Consider the following 15,796-nt stretch of genomic DNA (forward strand, 5'->3'; position numbering starts at 1 on the left):
TAGGCACCACACAGGGAACATATACATGCACACCTATGAGCACTGGGGCCCTGTGTGACAGGGTCCCAGTGACACATACATATAGGCCACAAACCTATGAGCACTGGGGTCCTGACCAGCAGGATCCCAGTGACACATAACAAACATACTGAAAACATAGTGTTTTCACTATGAGCACTGAGGCCTGGCTATCAGGATCCCAGTGAGACAGTGAAAACAGTGACAAACACCCTGACATACACTCACAAACAGGCCAAAAGTGGGGGTAACAAGGCTAGAAAGAGGCTACCTTCTCACACTGATGTTAGGGTCTGTTAAACCTGACAGCCTTAGGGCGGTCACCCCAAACTTTTTGCTTGCCTCTCTCCACTTTTTGGATACTGTTTTTGCTGGTTTTAAGACTCTGCACACTTTACCACTGCTAACCAGTGCTGAAGTGCATGTGCTCTCTCCCTTTAAACATGGTAACATTGGATCATACCCAATTGGACAATTTAATTTACTTATAAGTCCCTAGTAAAGTGCACTAAATGTGTCCAGGGTCTGTAGATTAAATGCTACTAGTGGGCCTGCAGCACTGATTGTGCCACCCACTTAAGTAGCCCCTTAACCATGTCTCAGGCCTGCCATTGCAAGGCCCGTGTGTGCAGTTTCACTGCCAATTCGACTTGGCATTTAAAAGTACTTGCCACGCCTAAAACTCCCCTTTTTCTACATATTAGTCACCCCTAAGGTAGGCCCTGGTAACCCATAGGGCGGGGTGCTGTGTAGGCAAAAGGCAGGTCATGTACCTGTGTAGTTTACCTGTCCTGGTAGTGTAAAACTCCTAAATTCGTTTTTACACTGCTGTGAGGCCTGCTCCAGGCTAACATTGGCGCTGCCCTCATATATTGTTTGAGTGGTAGCTGCTGATCTGAAAGGAGTAGGAAGGTCATATTTAGCCAGAATGGTAATACAAAATCCTGCTGACTGGTGAAGTTGGATTTAATATTACTATTTTAGAAATGCCACTTTTAGAAAGTGAGCATTTTTCTGCACTTAAATCCTTCTGTGCCTTGCAATCCACGTCTGGCTGGGTTCAGTTGACAGCTCCCTTGTGCATTCACTCAGACAAACCCCAAACATAGGATGCTCAGCCTCACTTGCATACATCTGCATTTTAAATGGGTCTTCCTGTGCTGGGAGGGTGGAGGGCCTGACACTTACATGTCAAAGGACAGTAGCCTTCCCTCACACAAAGGACTGCCACACCCCTTACTGGGACTCTGGCAGGCAGGATTGAACTGCAAGGGGACCTTGGGCCCTTCTAAGCCACTCTTTGAAGTCCCCCCACTTCAAATGCACATTTGGGTATTTTAAACAGGGCCTCTGCCCCTACCAACTGAGACACTTCCTGGAGAAGAGAACCTGAACCAGAACCTGCATCCTGCCAAGAAGAACTGCCTAGCTGCCCAAAGGACTCACCTGACTAATTTCTGTGAAAGACTGCTGCCTTGCTTTTGCCCTGCTGCCTTGCTGCTCTCTGGCTGTGCTGAGAAGTGCTCTCCACATGCTTGGATAGAGCTTGCCTCCTGTTCCCTGAAGTCTCAGGACCATAAATACTTCACCTCTGCAAAAAAGGACTCTTTGTGCTGTGAAAATTGATGCACAGCCTGCCAGAAATGACCCACAGCCAGCATCATGGTGAAAAATTCACTGCATGCCGAACCGGAACGACGCAGCCTGACTTCGCAACGAGAAGACTGACGCAGCGCCAGCATAGCAATCGGAAATTTGACGCACGGCCCACTGGATCGACGCACAGCCGAGCCAAAACGACGCAGCATGACTTCCAGAGAGGAATTGATGCAGCGCATGCCGTGCAGTAGAAGTGTCCCCGCAACGCCCACTGGACGGACGCAGCCCCTGGACTTTGTCCTGTCAGTGCCATACATCCAGTTATCGTACCCGGGGTTTCCAAAAACCCCGCAACCCGGAGAAGATCCAAGATCGAGTGCCGGAAATTGATGCAAAACCTTTCCTCCGTGTGTGGCCTGAGAAATTGACGCACACCTCTGTTTTTCACGCATTTCCTCCTCTGCGGTTCTTTGTGGAGATTTTGAATGCAAACCAGGTACTTTGTGCTTGAAAAAGACATTTATTGCTTTTAAAGGACTAAAGACACTTTATATCACTTTTACAGTGATATCTACTTATTGCATTTTAATAGTTTTGACCTGCATTTTATCAGATAAATATTATATACTTTTCTAAACATTTTTCTAAACACTGTGTGGTGTATTTTTGTGGTGCTGTGTTATTGCATGATTTATTGCACAAATACTTTACACATTGCCTTCTAATTTAACCCTGACTAGTCAGTGCCAAGCTAACAGAGGGTGGGCACAGGATGATTTGGATTGTGTGTGACTTACCCTGACTGGAGTGAGGGTCCTTCCTTGGACAGAGGGTAACCTGACTGCCAACCAAAGACCCCATTTCTAACAGGGTCCTTGATCTGTCTGGCAGGATTTGTTCCCCCGATCGAGTTTCCTTTTCCATTTTTAGGCAGACAAAGACTATAAGACTAGGATAATATCTTACCCTGCGTTTCATTCTAACAGCGGCATATTTATACTCTGTTTGCCCTGCATTTGCATCATTTGTTGATGCAAATTTGGTGCAAATTTAACTCCATATTTATATTTTGATGTTAGACACGTTTATCATCAAAATATTGGAGTTTGCACCATTCTTTGGATGTGTGAACCTACCTTGCGTCAAAGAGATGCAAGGTTTGCAATCCCATCTAAAAAAAGATGGTGCTTTCCCCATAGCCCCATATTTATCCCCGTGCTAAAGTTACCCATAAGTGAGAGGAGGGGCTAAATAATGGTGCAAAGCTTGTTTTGCACCATTATCTAACACTGTGGGCCCATTTCCATGGCTAAACGCCATGGAATGGCCCCACAGGTGCCCACCCCAAGCCCAAGGAACACCCCGACCCTACCAGAGGATGGAGGACCCCATCCCACATATGTAGGGTATTTTTGTTTTTGCCCATGAGGGGCCCTAACTTGGGGCCCCCCTGCATGGCACAGGGTGCAATGGCCATGCCCAGAGGACACTTGTCCCCTGTGCTGGCCATTGGGGTGTTGGTCATGTCTCCTGTTTTTCCTAGGACAGGAGTCATGTTTTTGGTGGTTGTGTGCCAGGAAATGACGCTAGTCTGGTTAGAAGCATTTTTTTTGCCTCGAAACCAGGCCAGCATAATTTTTTGATGCACAACCCCCTCCGTTCCTACCATCACCCCCTCCTGGCTAGTGTCTTTTTTTAAGACGCTGGCCCAAGTTTAGCGCCGGCTTGCGCCATTCCTTTAATATGATGCACGGCAGGAGCTGTGGAATGGGGCAAGCCAGCACTTTACTTTTTGCCACAAAACTGCGTTTGCGCAGTTTTATGGCAAAAAGTATAAATCTGGCCCTAAATTGTTTGTGGTTCAATGTCTTAAGACTTATGAGGCCATCACAAGTGAATTTAGATGCAATCATGGAGGTCAGGTTCTCATTGCTCTTCAAAAACCATACAAGCCATCAGCTGCAACTTTGGCTAGATAAATGTATTGGTTAATGGCCGAGGCCAGAATTGATGTTTCCATTTTTGGAGTGCATTCCTCCTGTTGGGCCATGGCATCCAAATCTTTCTCTTTGGGCTCAAGACTGCAGGATATTATGAAAGTGCCAGACTGGTAATCAGAATGGACTTTCAAGTCCTTTTACTACAGACTGATGATGGATGTAGCTTTAGTGGTGGTTTTGCAGCTTTGAACAAGCATTATCAGAAGTCTCCCGTCCTGACATATAATAAAACAAATTCTAGCTTAGCCAATAAGAATTTTCAGTTCTGTTAAGGGCACGGAGACAAAGATTATCTCACACGGTTAGAGGTGCATACTTTATCTGCATATGGGCTAAGTATATAAATTTCCTCTTATTTAAGTGGTATAATGTAATCCCACCCTGTATATATTTTAAGTATTGGATTGAGTTTCTATTTTCGAGGCCATTGGATTCTTGTATTTGTTAAATTTGTATATTATTGCTTAGCTTTTTTCTCTGGCTTTTCAGGCATCGACCAGAAATGCAACTGAGGCGATCATTTCTCAAATTATGTCTTGTTCCCTTGAGTACAGGAGTGTGTTAATGGACTCCTGTAAGTCTTCTTTCTTCATCCCTTTTGGATGTGGATTTCTTGGACTTTTGGTTTATTTTCTGGTTGGAGTATCTTTTCATTAAGTTTAGGGTATATCGTTGCCATGCAAAGAAAGAGGACACAAAATGGACTTTAGGTTCTTATAGGGGCTGCAGTGTTGCGATTGGAACATGTGACTGGGGTGACATATGGTTACATGGGTAATGTAGTTTTCTCTTTATTGTATTTTTATTGGCATCTGACTTTTTACAGTAAAGAAAGAGAAGCATAATCTTCGCCTCTGTGTCTTTAGTAGAATTGAAAATTCGTTTCAAATAAGCTAGAATTTTTTTTTCATATTGCAATGTAAAGAGGACCTCTTCGATTCACACTGCCAATGTAAAGAGGACCTCTTCGCTTCATACTGACAATTTAAAGATGGCTGCTTCAATTCATTCTACCGATCTAAAGATGGCTGCTTCTATTCATGCTGCCAATGTAAATTTGGCTGCTTCAACTCATACTGCCAATGGAAAGATGGCTGCTTCAATCCAAACTCTCAAACAAAAGATGGCTACTTCAATTTCTACTGTCAATCTAAGGATGGCTGCTTGAATTCATGCTGCCAATTTAAGGATGGCTGCCTGAATTAATACTGCCAATCTAAAGATGGCTGCTTCTTTGGCATCCTCGCTACATTTCTTAGATGGAGAACACAACATAAGCTGAAGCCAGTCGACTGTGACTAGTTTTAAATGATGATGACAACACAGCTCCTATTATTGCATTATCTTAAGGATGGGACTTTTCCTGTTTTAGAGTTTGAGCTTTATTTGGTTATCGGCACAGGCCAATATGTATTAGGTATGAAGTTGCTGTATAACCTTGGGACCAGCCTGCTGAACAGCTGGTTTAGTGGTTATGTTTCTGTATTCTGCCAGGCAGAAAGTACACAACAGGGTAAGTCCATTGCACAGGAGCCCTGGCACCGGCTTGCCAGTGTACACGGTGTAGGCACAGTTATTCTGCTAATGGTCTCTGCAGCAGCTGAAGCAGGTGTGGCCTTCCCCCTTCAATGCTGATTTTTTAAAATCTATTCTGGCTCCAAACATCTCTGCGCGCTGCTGTGGAGTCCCACGTGCATGCTGGCGCCTCCATAGCTGCTCTTGTGAGATACAGCTGGTGCTAATCTCTGCAGCTGTGGTCCCGAGCATCTGGGCAGGGTGTGAAGAATTGAATCTTAATAAGCGCAATCACGGAGTGTGTTCTTCAAAATACACATTAATTGTCGCTGGCTCACTTTTAGACAGAGTGCATCTGCCAGCTTGGGAAAGACACAAATAGATGGACCTCTCACGTAATTTCAAAAGTGAAAAAAAAAAAAAAAAAAAAAGGTATGCTTATAATAGACTGCTGCTTAATCCAAATGATATCATTTCTTTCAAAAAAGCTTTTACCAAAAAAGCAATGCAAAAGGATGGTAGCCGCTTATCTTAGCACAGGGCATCTTTTCTGCCAAAGAAATACAGATAATTGTTCTTTGTGAGTTTCAAAAGACACATTTCAGCTTTTTTTTCTGATGTTTTGAGCACATACATTTTAGAATGTGCCAGTTTCAGTATTTTATTCTCGTGTACTGTGCATACTTCAGAGAGGAGGGAGTCTGAAGGGGGCTGACATTCTCCTCGCCTGAGAGTCGAGAAACAGTGAACAGCATTATTCTGCAAACCTGTAGGATCTTGCACCTCGAAGTAGCAAAGGATATGACACAAAAACTTATTTTTCGGCAGCAGTTTTTATTATTCTGATTAATACTTTTTGCAGAGTTTTCAGTCTTGACCAATTTCTTACAGGGTAGTTTGTAACTTTTTATTAGTTGTAGGTGGCGAGTGCCCTTCTCAAATAATAATCACAGTCCAGCCAAGGGTGAACCATGAAAGTCACGAAATTAACCTGAGCTCAGCCACCTGATAGCTGACAGGAGCAGAGAGACTTAACTCAGAGGTAATGTATAAAGTATTTATGCAGTATTAAAACAGTAATAAAGCCGAAATAAAAAACATTAAAAATCCCAAAATGAATCAGAAAGTGAAGTAAAAATTAATAAACAAAATGACACCAAAACGACAAAAAAATCCAATAAGGGGAACCAGAGATATGAATGTTTAATGTTTAAGTAGAAATAGCACCAAGAAGCGCAAAAGGCCAATGATAGTCAATGATCACGCTAGAGCAATTTGACATTGACCGCAATGGAGCGTGGGTCAGATACACCAACTAGGTTTGTTCTGGTCAAAGAGTTCATCTCCTGGCTTTAGTCCTTTAAGCCCCACTCCACCACAGGAGTTCACTTCTAAAGCACCCCTTTGTCCCCCTAGGACACCAGGGGAGGCACTTACAGACTCGCAGGGTGTCAGAAAGAGTCCAGTTCAGGTCTAGCTGCCACTTATCAGCTGGGCAGCATGTGCTTTATTTAAGAGTCACCAGGGGTGCAGCTGCAACCCCTAGCTTGCTCCTTACTACCCCCCAACACTGCCTTTGAGAACCCTAGCCTCCGACATCACAAAGGCTGTGTACGACATAGAAGGAAAACTGGCTTGGGTGAGCTCTGTTTACTTTCTGTTGTTCAAGCGGAATTGGGAAGTTTACATTTATTAGAGTTTGTTTCCCACTTCAGAATGTTTTTAATTTGCAAACAGAACATTCTGAAGTGTGTGCAATGCACACTCAAATTAATTAACATATTGCTTTCCTGCAGGCTTACTACAAAAACACAACTAACTTAATTTCAGAGGTGCTGACAGCAAATGCTGAACTTTGCATGTGCCTTTTCAGCATGCCTCTCTCCAGGAGATGGGAGCTGAAAATCAAAACATAGGGGTGACAGGGCAGGTTCTTCCTGCATCTCATTGACTTATGGTCAGCCATTTGGTTGTCTGCATCTTTTCTGCGTCTGTCCATGAGATACATTCTTAGGCCCAGATTTGCTAATGCTTTGCTCTGGGTTTGCATTACTCGCATTACCAGACTCAAAGTGTTATGCGGAAGTTAACTGTCCAGTGCAAATCAGGATTTGCATTGGATAGTTTCCCAAAGTAACACAAAGTTGTGCTATGTACTGCTTTATGTTACTTTATGTCAAGGGGCATTCCATGGGTGCTAATGTGGGCGTTCCCGTGCAATCACCCATGGGTTTTGATGCAAATCCCTATCTACAAACATTGACAGGCATGGATTTGCGCCAATATCCAAGAAATCTAGGAAAAGCATTATAGTTTTTGCAGAAGAAGGGTCTCACACACACACACACACATTTTTGCAGAAGAAGGGTCACACACACACACACACACACGCACACGAGTAAGGGTGTGTGCCTTTGTGCTAGGCAGTGTAAAGTTTGCCAGTAGAGGAAGAGAGGAAAACAGGACCATATCATAGCACATATGGATTTGTTCTGCTCCCTCTTTTTCAAGCGCCGCAGCACAGAAACTGTAATTGCTGCACTACTTGATATTTGTTTTCATAAATCTGTAACTTGTGTGTGAGGTATGCTTGAGCCTTTCACTTGAGGCTGTGTGGAAGAACTGAAGGCTCTGTCTGGGAATGGGGTGATGTGTTTGGCCCTTGGCTGGGCATCTTGAGCTGTGTCTTCTTATATGAGCCTGTGTATACGCATGTGGTGATGCGTCCATGGTGGTTGTATCTAGGTAGATAACTGCTACAAACCTGACATTTCAAAGCAGCACTTAGGCATGCTGTGGCTGTACTCATAACAAATCATGACACTCCATAAAGTAATATATATGTGTGATACAAAAGTAGATGTGTACCTGCTGTAGAAACTTTTACCATGATTTTATTAATCTTGCATTTAATGTTTACTCCTTCATTTATTGCCGATATTGTATTTTTAAGCTTGCGGTGCTGCTGCCTTAATCCTACTACACAGAAAATCTTTTGACAACACTTTCTCTAACATTATCAGGGTAAAAAGGTCATGTGGTGTCACTTCCTGTGATGTCATTAGCATCTGACTATTCAGATAGTGTCACTTCTGCTCCAACCCTGGCATTTTTGTGAATTAACGCATATACTAGGAAATTGCTGGAAAGGCCTCTTGGAGCTTGTCATATCCCTCTAGCTTGAACAGGAGGTGAGCTTTATGACCCTTGGAGTCCACATCTTTGTCCTGGTTACAAGGGAGAGCAGGTCCAGTCCCCAAGGGCTTTTCTCTGGTTGCAGTCAGCAGGTTCAGTCCTCTACTGATCTTCCCCAGCTTCCCTGTGAGGGGTGCAATTGCTATGGTCTCTGCCTGGTTTCTATACATTGGTTTATGGGTTGCACCATGCAGGTGCCTGGACCTCACCATCAACAATATTTTTCACAGTTAAAATAACAAAAAAAGGGTGACCGCTGGATTCACTTGTATCGGCAATCTGTGTTGGAGACTGAGGGGGTCATTCCGACCCCGGCGGGCGCCGCCACTTGGCCGCGAGGCCATTCTGACTTTTCCGCTGGGCCGGCGGGCGCCCGCCAAGGGAGCGCCCACCGGCCCAGTGGGAAAGGCCCTGCAACACAGAAGCCGGCTCCGAATGGAGCCGGCGGTGTTGCAGGGGTGTCGCAGTTGCACCCGTCGCGATTTTCACTGTCTGCTATGCAGACAGTGAAAATCATGCTGGGGCCCTGTTAGGGGGCCCCACGACACCCGTTCCCGCCATCCTGTTCCTGGCGGTAAAAACCGCCAGAAACAGGCTGGCGGGAAGGGGGTCGGAATCCCCATGGCGGCGCTGCTTGCAGCGCCGCCATGGAGGTTCAGCCCAGCCAGGGGAAATCCGACGGGAAACCGCCGGATCCCCTTTTCTGACCGCGGCTTTACCGCCGCGGTCAGAATGGGCAGGAAAGCACCACCAGCCTGTTGGCGGTGCTTTCCGTTGTTCACGGCCCTGGCGGGTTTTACCGCCAGGGTCGGAATGACCCCCTGAGTCTAAAGTCAGTTTAAGAGCAGACTGAGCATGTATAAATGCACCTGCACTGAGCTACGCTTCTTGTGAGTAGCAGTTACCTGCTTCTCCCGTTACTCTGCTTCTTCCTGTCTCATCTTCTCACCCTTTGTTGTTTGCACTTGAACATTGTTTTATCCTTTCAATTAAATTACATGTATCTTTGAAGTATCAAATCTGGCCACCACACAGAGGTTAATGCACCATGTATAATGTCCACAAAGGCATTCCAAAGTGCATATTCTGCAGCTGGAGGCAATGCACGTTGACAAAATGCTTAATAAATGAGCTCTCCACCCACCAAATTACTCCCCACGCTCACTCCCTTCTAACTTGGCCATCTCCTGATAGACCAGCATCCTCTTACATTCCCATCCCACATCTTTAGGTATTAAAGTAGATAAGCGACTTTTATTAAGTTTTTTGCTGAATCTCAGCAAGTTCAAGGCCACACCTTAATACAAAGACCTTTTGTTATTCCAGTGTCAACCTATGTAGAAGACTGCAAGCATAGCTGCAATCATGGCGACAAAGCAGCCCCCACCTCTGATGAAGAAGCACAGCCAGACAGATTTGGTCAGCCGGTTAAAGACCCGGAAGATTCTTGGAGTCGGAGGGGAGGACGATGATGGAGAGGTTCATAGGTCAAAGGTAAGAAGACTATCCAATTGAAATGCTAGTAATATGTGGAAGTGGAAGCTTGTGCCTTCTTGTGAAAGTACTAGAGAGTCCTGTCTGTATCCTTGGCTCACCATCCTGTCCTGATGGCACTGAAGCCAGAAATGCTGTCCCCTAGGTCACTTATAGTTCTCTATATTCATATAAACAACCTGTGCATCATTAAGCTGCACATGTGGCCAGCTAAGGGTCTGCATTAAGCACCTCAAGGAGCAGAAATGAAGCCCTGTGAAAGGCATTCTTCAACTAACTTGTGGCTATGTAACAAAAAGTTATTTAATTGATCCTCAGCTCTTTAAAAAAAAGGGCATTCGCTACCAAACCTTAGGCTCTGACCAGGATGCAAAAATAAATTTATGGTACCTGTTAGAAATGGGATTTCTGGTTGGCTAGGGTATGCACCTCAGCCAGGCAGAACTTACCCACTCTAGTCAGGGCAAGGGAGTTACACGTCCAAGATAACCCCTGCTCACCCCCTTGGTAGCTTGGCACGAGCAGTCAGGCTTAACCCGGAGGCAATGTGTAAAGCGTTTGCACAACACACACAACACACGTGACGCAATATCCCCACCACAAAGGAAACACAACACCAGATTATATGAAAATATACTGTATTGTACACAACGCAACTATCTATGCAGATGCACCTCTGTGACACCTCCACCCTCCCTGTGTACAGGCTGTCTGAAAAGTATGCACAAAGCCCAACTGTCACTCTGCCCAGACGTGGATTGGAGTCAAGCTGCAAAACACCAGAGTCATAAGCACAGATAAATGCGCACTTTCTAGAAGTGGCATTTCTGTGATAGTAATAAAAAATACACCCACACCAGTAAGCAGTATTTATTATCACCATCACAACCATACCAAACACGCCTACGCTACCCCTTATAAACCAGGCAATACCTCTTACACATAAGGCAGGGCATTTCTAATGCAATCCTATGAGAAGGTAGCACTCCCAGCAGTGAGACACCAAGTTAGGCTGTTTGTCACTACCAGGACAGGCCATGCAATATGGCACATGTCCTGCCTTTCTACATACATGGCACCCTGCCCATAGGGCTAGCTAGGGCGTACCTTAGGGGTGACTTACATGTAGTAAAAGGGGAGTTCTGGGCCTGGCAAGTAACTTTAGATGCCAGATCCCTGTGGCAGAAAACTGTGCACACAGATCCTGCGCTAGCAGGCCTGAGACAGGTTTAAAAGTCTACTTCAGTGGGTGGTGCAAGCAGCGATGAAGGCCCACTAGTAGTATTTAATTTACAGGCCCTGGGTATAGAGATACCACTGTACAAGGGACTTATAGGTAAATTAAATATGCCAATTAGGTATAAGCCAATCATACCAACTTTAGATGGGAGAGCACCTGCACTTTAGCACTGGCCAGAAATGATAAAGTGCTCAGAGTCCTAGAGCCAACAGCGAGAGGTCAGAAAAACCAGGAGGAAGGAAGCAAAAAGACTGGGGATGACCCTGCATAAGGCAAAAAGTCCAACAGTACCTCTTTAAAGGCTTATCAAGAGGCACCTTCGGCATCTGTCTGCCTTAGTCTTTATAGGAATGCAGTCTTGGTCTGAGCTGGCATAAGATGGTCTGTCTGTAGCTGAGCTGAGGTTGGATGGGATCCACCATATACTCTCTAGGTACGACCTTTGGTAGGTGACCTCCAGCTCTTTAAGAAGGGCTTTTGGTACCTTTCACCAGACAATATGCGACAGAACTGCAATATGTTGCCTTGGACTCTGGTTGAATTAGTCTAGCTTGAGCAGGAAACATCCAGCTTTGTACAAGGAGGCTTTAGTAGGGTACCTCGTGTTCATATTAAAACCTTAAAGTACATATCCTTAGGCTCTGCAAGAAGAGGTTTTTGGATATAGTCTCCATATATTGTCTCTGCGCCATGAGAGTATCTTTAACATATATGTTCCAAAAAGATCTTCCATTGTTTGCCCTGAGCTTTGCAAACGTCAGTTCAGCATTTCATGTCCGCCAGGCTTCAGTAGATGATATTTAGCGCAGGAAAGATAATTTTAAGCAAAGTCACTCAGGTGTTTAAGAATGGCTTTAAGTGTCTGTCCACTACCTATGCTAGTGTGAGCTTTAGTAGAAGGCATTCATCTCTGTGTGATGAACCTTCAGTGGTTCACCTCCAGCTCATTGGAATGATCTTTTGTAGGCAGACTTAAGCTCAGGTGATCAACCCTTCTGTGTTGGGGACCAGCTCGTATGTTGACCCTTCCATAAGCGGCCCTAAGCTCATGTGATGAACCTTCCATACGTGGCCTCAGGCTCATGCAATTTACCTTCCACAGGTGGCATCCCGATAATGTGATGAACCTTCAAAAAGGCTAATAAGACCCTATTGGAAGGGCTGTCCACATCTGACCACAGCCTCAGAATGCAGACTTTTCATGACTGGTCTCTAGCATCGTAAGAAGGACATTTAGTTGGTAGCTTGCGTCGCAGAAGATGAACCTCTTGTTAACAAGACAAACATTCAGTGGGTGATTTCAGGCTCTTTGTTGAATCTTCAGTAGGTGGCCTCTAGCACAGTTGGTAAATGTCTCATAGGGACAAGGCTGCCCTGAGTCTATAGAAACTTGAAAAGTGCATAGGGGTCTTGGGTGTTTTCCTGCAAGTTAAGTGCATCTCAAAGCCTATAGGGCCACACTGGATTACAGCAGATAAGAGCTGGAACATAGGGAGAGAAAGAGTCCGCTTCTTCTAGCAAGGTTTGAGCCTCTATAGCTCACCTTCCCACTACAAGTGCTGGATCATGTCAAAGGACACCTCCTGTGAATTACGTTTGAGCTCTGCTGCTCAACAGGGGCAGAAATATGCATAGAGACAGTTGATAAATGGTATATTTCAGCAGCCAAACACCGGGTCCATGAAGACCGCCAATTAAGTGAACCAGCTTGAGTCCAGTTGATTATTGCCAGATAATGCATGAAAAGAAGGTAGCTAATGAGTACCATTGATGGGCGTAAAAAGCAAACACAATAAATGCACAGGATCGTACTGGGACAGAAAATACACGTGGGCACTAAAATACGTGGCCCTCCATTAGCGACCCATTTGCAAATTTGGACGGTTTTAAAGACACACTGCATAGCTGCTAGGTATAGGAGATTGCATGCATTTGTGCTTGTTGTAGGCAATGTTTGTGGTAACACCAGGGAAATCCTAAAAATCTGCCCACCAGGCCATAAAACAGGACCACAAACAGGCAAGACTATGGGCTGCATAGTAACATATCAGACCAGCCCTTACTGCACCGCCAGATTGCCCTATGGGTCAGTCCAACCCTGGAAGTGCATCAGGAGTTTCACCATGCAGAGTGCACCTTGTGTATTCTGTCTGGAATGTGGAGTATCATCCTTTCACCACTCTGCGGGATTCTTCTCATTTTAGGGATCTACTATTAGGAAGACTTTCCTCCATCACACACCCTTCACTTCTTGTGCAATTCCTTCTACTGGTTACATTCCTTATGATGCTAAAAAATGGATAAAGCTCACTATACCCTTTGTACGTTCAACTAACAACCAATAGTTGTCTTGCTACTGGAATCTATGGTGTGAATTCTAAAACATGTTTGGGAGTCTTTCCTACTTTGCCATGTTAAAAATGCATCATATTCTCTGGGACCCCTCAGGCCAGGGGTGAGACATTAGGAGCAGTTTTCATTATTTGAACCCACCATTTGTTCCTCGCCTACTACTAATATTGAGTGACGTCATAGGCCAGGACCAAAGCTCAGTGCAGTGATGGAGTGTCTCCAGGGCTGGCTTTAGCACGGCGGGCCGGTGCAACAATCTTTTTTTGGCACCCCCTTCACTATGGCTTTCTCCTTGGATTTTCTCACTACCACCTGGCACAAGTGCCCATCAGGTCTCCACAGCCCCTCTCTCACATACATTTCATTTGTTTTAAAGTGCAGGCAAAGGCTGGAGTTACTAATCCACTCAGATATCCACATAAAATACAGATCTGTTCTTTGGAGCAGACACATTAACCCTCTGTGCTACTTTATGGGGAGTCAAGACTGCCACTAGACAAAACTCCAGATCTCTCTCTAGCAGGAACATTAATCACAACAGTTATCTTGACATTTTTATGCCTCAAAACTGGACCACAAGGAACTCTACAGCAGGTGCTTTTAAATCGTAAGTTATGGATCAACACAGAGCCCCACCTCCAGGTCAGCGCCCGGTGTGGAGGCACCGGTTGCACAGCCCTAAAGCCGGCCCTGAGTCTGTGTATGAGTGCCTGTATGCCTTGAGGTTGTGAGCAGAGTTCTCACTGATACTGGGTATTTGCAGGAGTCGAGCTCCACGTGACTGAGTCTTATCAAGAGCAGAGCTGTGACGCTCAATGTCTTGGGTAAGTGTCGGTTTTATCAGGAACATCTGTGTGTAGCTGGATCTTATCAGGACCTGGGCTGCGGTTGACTGTGGGGGAAAAAAAGAAAAAGCAGTTCTCAGGGACTCATTTAGGGACATATGTCACTATTTAAAACAAAAAAAAAACCTAGTAAAGCCACACTACCTGTACTTTTAATAGCAAAAATATCAAATTAGTTAAGCTGAGTGAGAAGGATGTATGATGGAACAACGAATGCGCCAACCACGCATGCTTGAACAACTGCTTTGTTTCCACCAATGCCTTAACCACACATGCCTTTACAACTATTTCTCGCTGTAAAGGCATGTGTGGAACGGCATGAGTGGTTTTCACATGGCATCCCTCCCACCTGCCCTAAACATACAACTACCCCAATACCCCCCACCCACCCTGAGCCCTAAAACCTACCCCTACCCGCCCTAAAAACAACCGATCCCCCCACCAAAAAAAAACACCACCCCTAAAAACAACATTTCCCCGACTCCCCCACCCCCAAAAAACCAATGACCCTCCACAAACCAAACTACCCCGATCCCACAGCCCCAAAAGCCAAACCAAAATTACCTACGTGAGGCACTCAACAACAATTATAACATAGGCATAAGTATATACAAACATATAAAAAATGATGTAGTGAAGTAATTACGCAATTCCGATTAGGTAATACAACCAGTCCATGTGTAACAGATCGAGTCATTTTGAAGTTTATTATAAAGAACAGTTCTCCTGAAGATGGAATCTCCAAAGTATCCGATCACTGAAGCTTCACAAAATGATTTGAGACTCAAGACAGATCTTGAGATGCAATCAAGCCAGCACGTGTTTTGTCACGGGACCAAAATCCCACACGACTTCTTCAGGGCTGAAAATTGCATAAATACAACATTTGAGTAGAGAACAAAAATTCCAGGTATCTGAAACGGGTAACAATGCCCAATAATGTGTAAGAAAGGAATGTGAAGGCACCATTTAGTGACTCTGTGGCCAAATATTTACCCTTGAGCGGCCCTCTTTCCCACTAATCTGCACCCCTTCTCTTTGTCCAAAAACCAAACTACCCCCACCCTCCACCTCCAAAAACCAAACTACCCCGATCCTCCCACCCCCAAAAACCAAACTACCCCGACCCCCAAAAAATGAAACTACCCTGATTCCCCCACCCCCAAAAACCTAACTACCCCGATCCCCCCACCCTCACCCCCAAAAACCAAACTACTCCGACCCCACCCCAAAAAGCAAAATACCTCAACCCCCCATAAAACAAACTACCCCACCGCCACACCCAAAAAACAAACTACCTTCATCCCCTCAACCTCGCCCCCAAAACCCAAACTACCCGACCCTCCACCCCCAAAAACAAAAGTACCCCGACACCCCCACCCCAAAACAAAAGTACCCTGACCCTGCACCCCTGCCCCTAAAAACGGAACTGCTCCAATCCCACCGCCCCTAAAAACCAGATCAACCCTGATCCCCCCCAACCCTGCCCCTAAAAAAATAAAACTACCCGACCTCCCCCCACCCCAAGTCCTTAATCC

General features: G+C 45.2%; 1 protein-coding gene across 2 annotated transcripts in view; it reads left to right on the top strand.

Moving 5' to 3' along the window:
- TP53I11 (tumor protein p53 inducible protein 11) overlaps positions 1–15,796 on the top strand; it is a 439,642-nt gene that overhangs the window by 301,467 nt on the left and 122,379 nt on the right. For both annotated transcript variants that reach the window (XM_069221787.1, XM_069221788.1), the window contains exon 3: positions 9,654–9,821. In XM_069221787.1, coding sequence (XP_069077888.1) covers positions 9,693–9,821 — 129 coding nt within the window. In that variant the 5' untranslated portion in view covers positions 9,654–9,692. The remainder of the gene's footprint in view (positions 1–9,653; positions 9,822–15,796) is intronic.

Source organism: Pleurodeles waltl, chromosome 3_1, assembly GCF_031143425.1.
Source record: "Pleurodeles waltl isolate 20211129_DDA chromosome 3_1, aPleWal1.hap1.20221129, whole genome shotgun sequence".
In the NCBI taxonomy this organism is placed as follows: Eukaryota; Metazoa; Chordata; class Amphibia; order Caudata; family Salamandridae; genus Pleurodeles; species Pleurodeles waltl.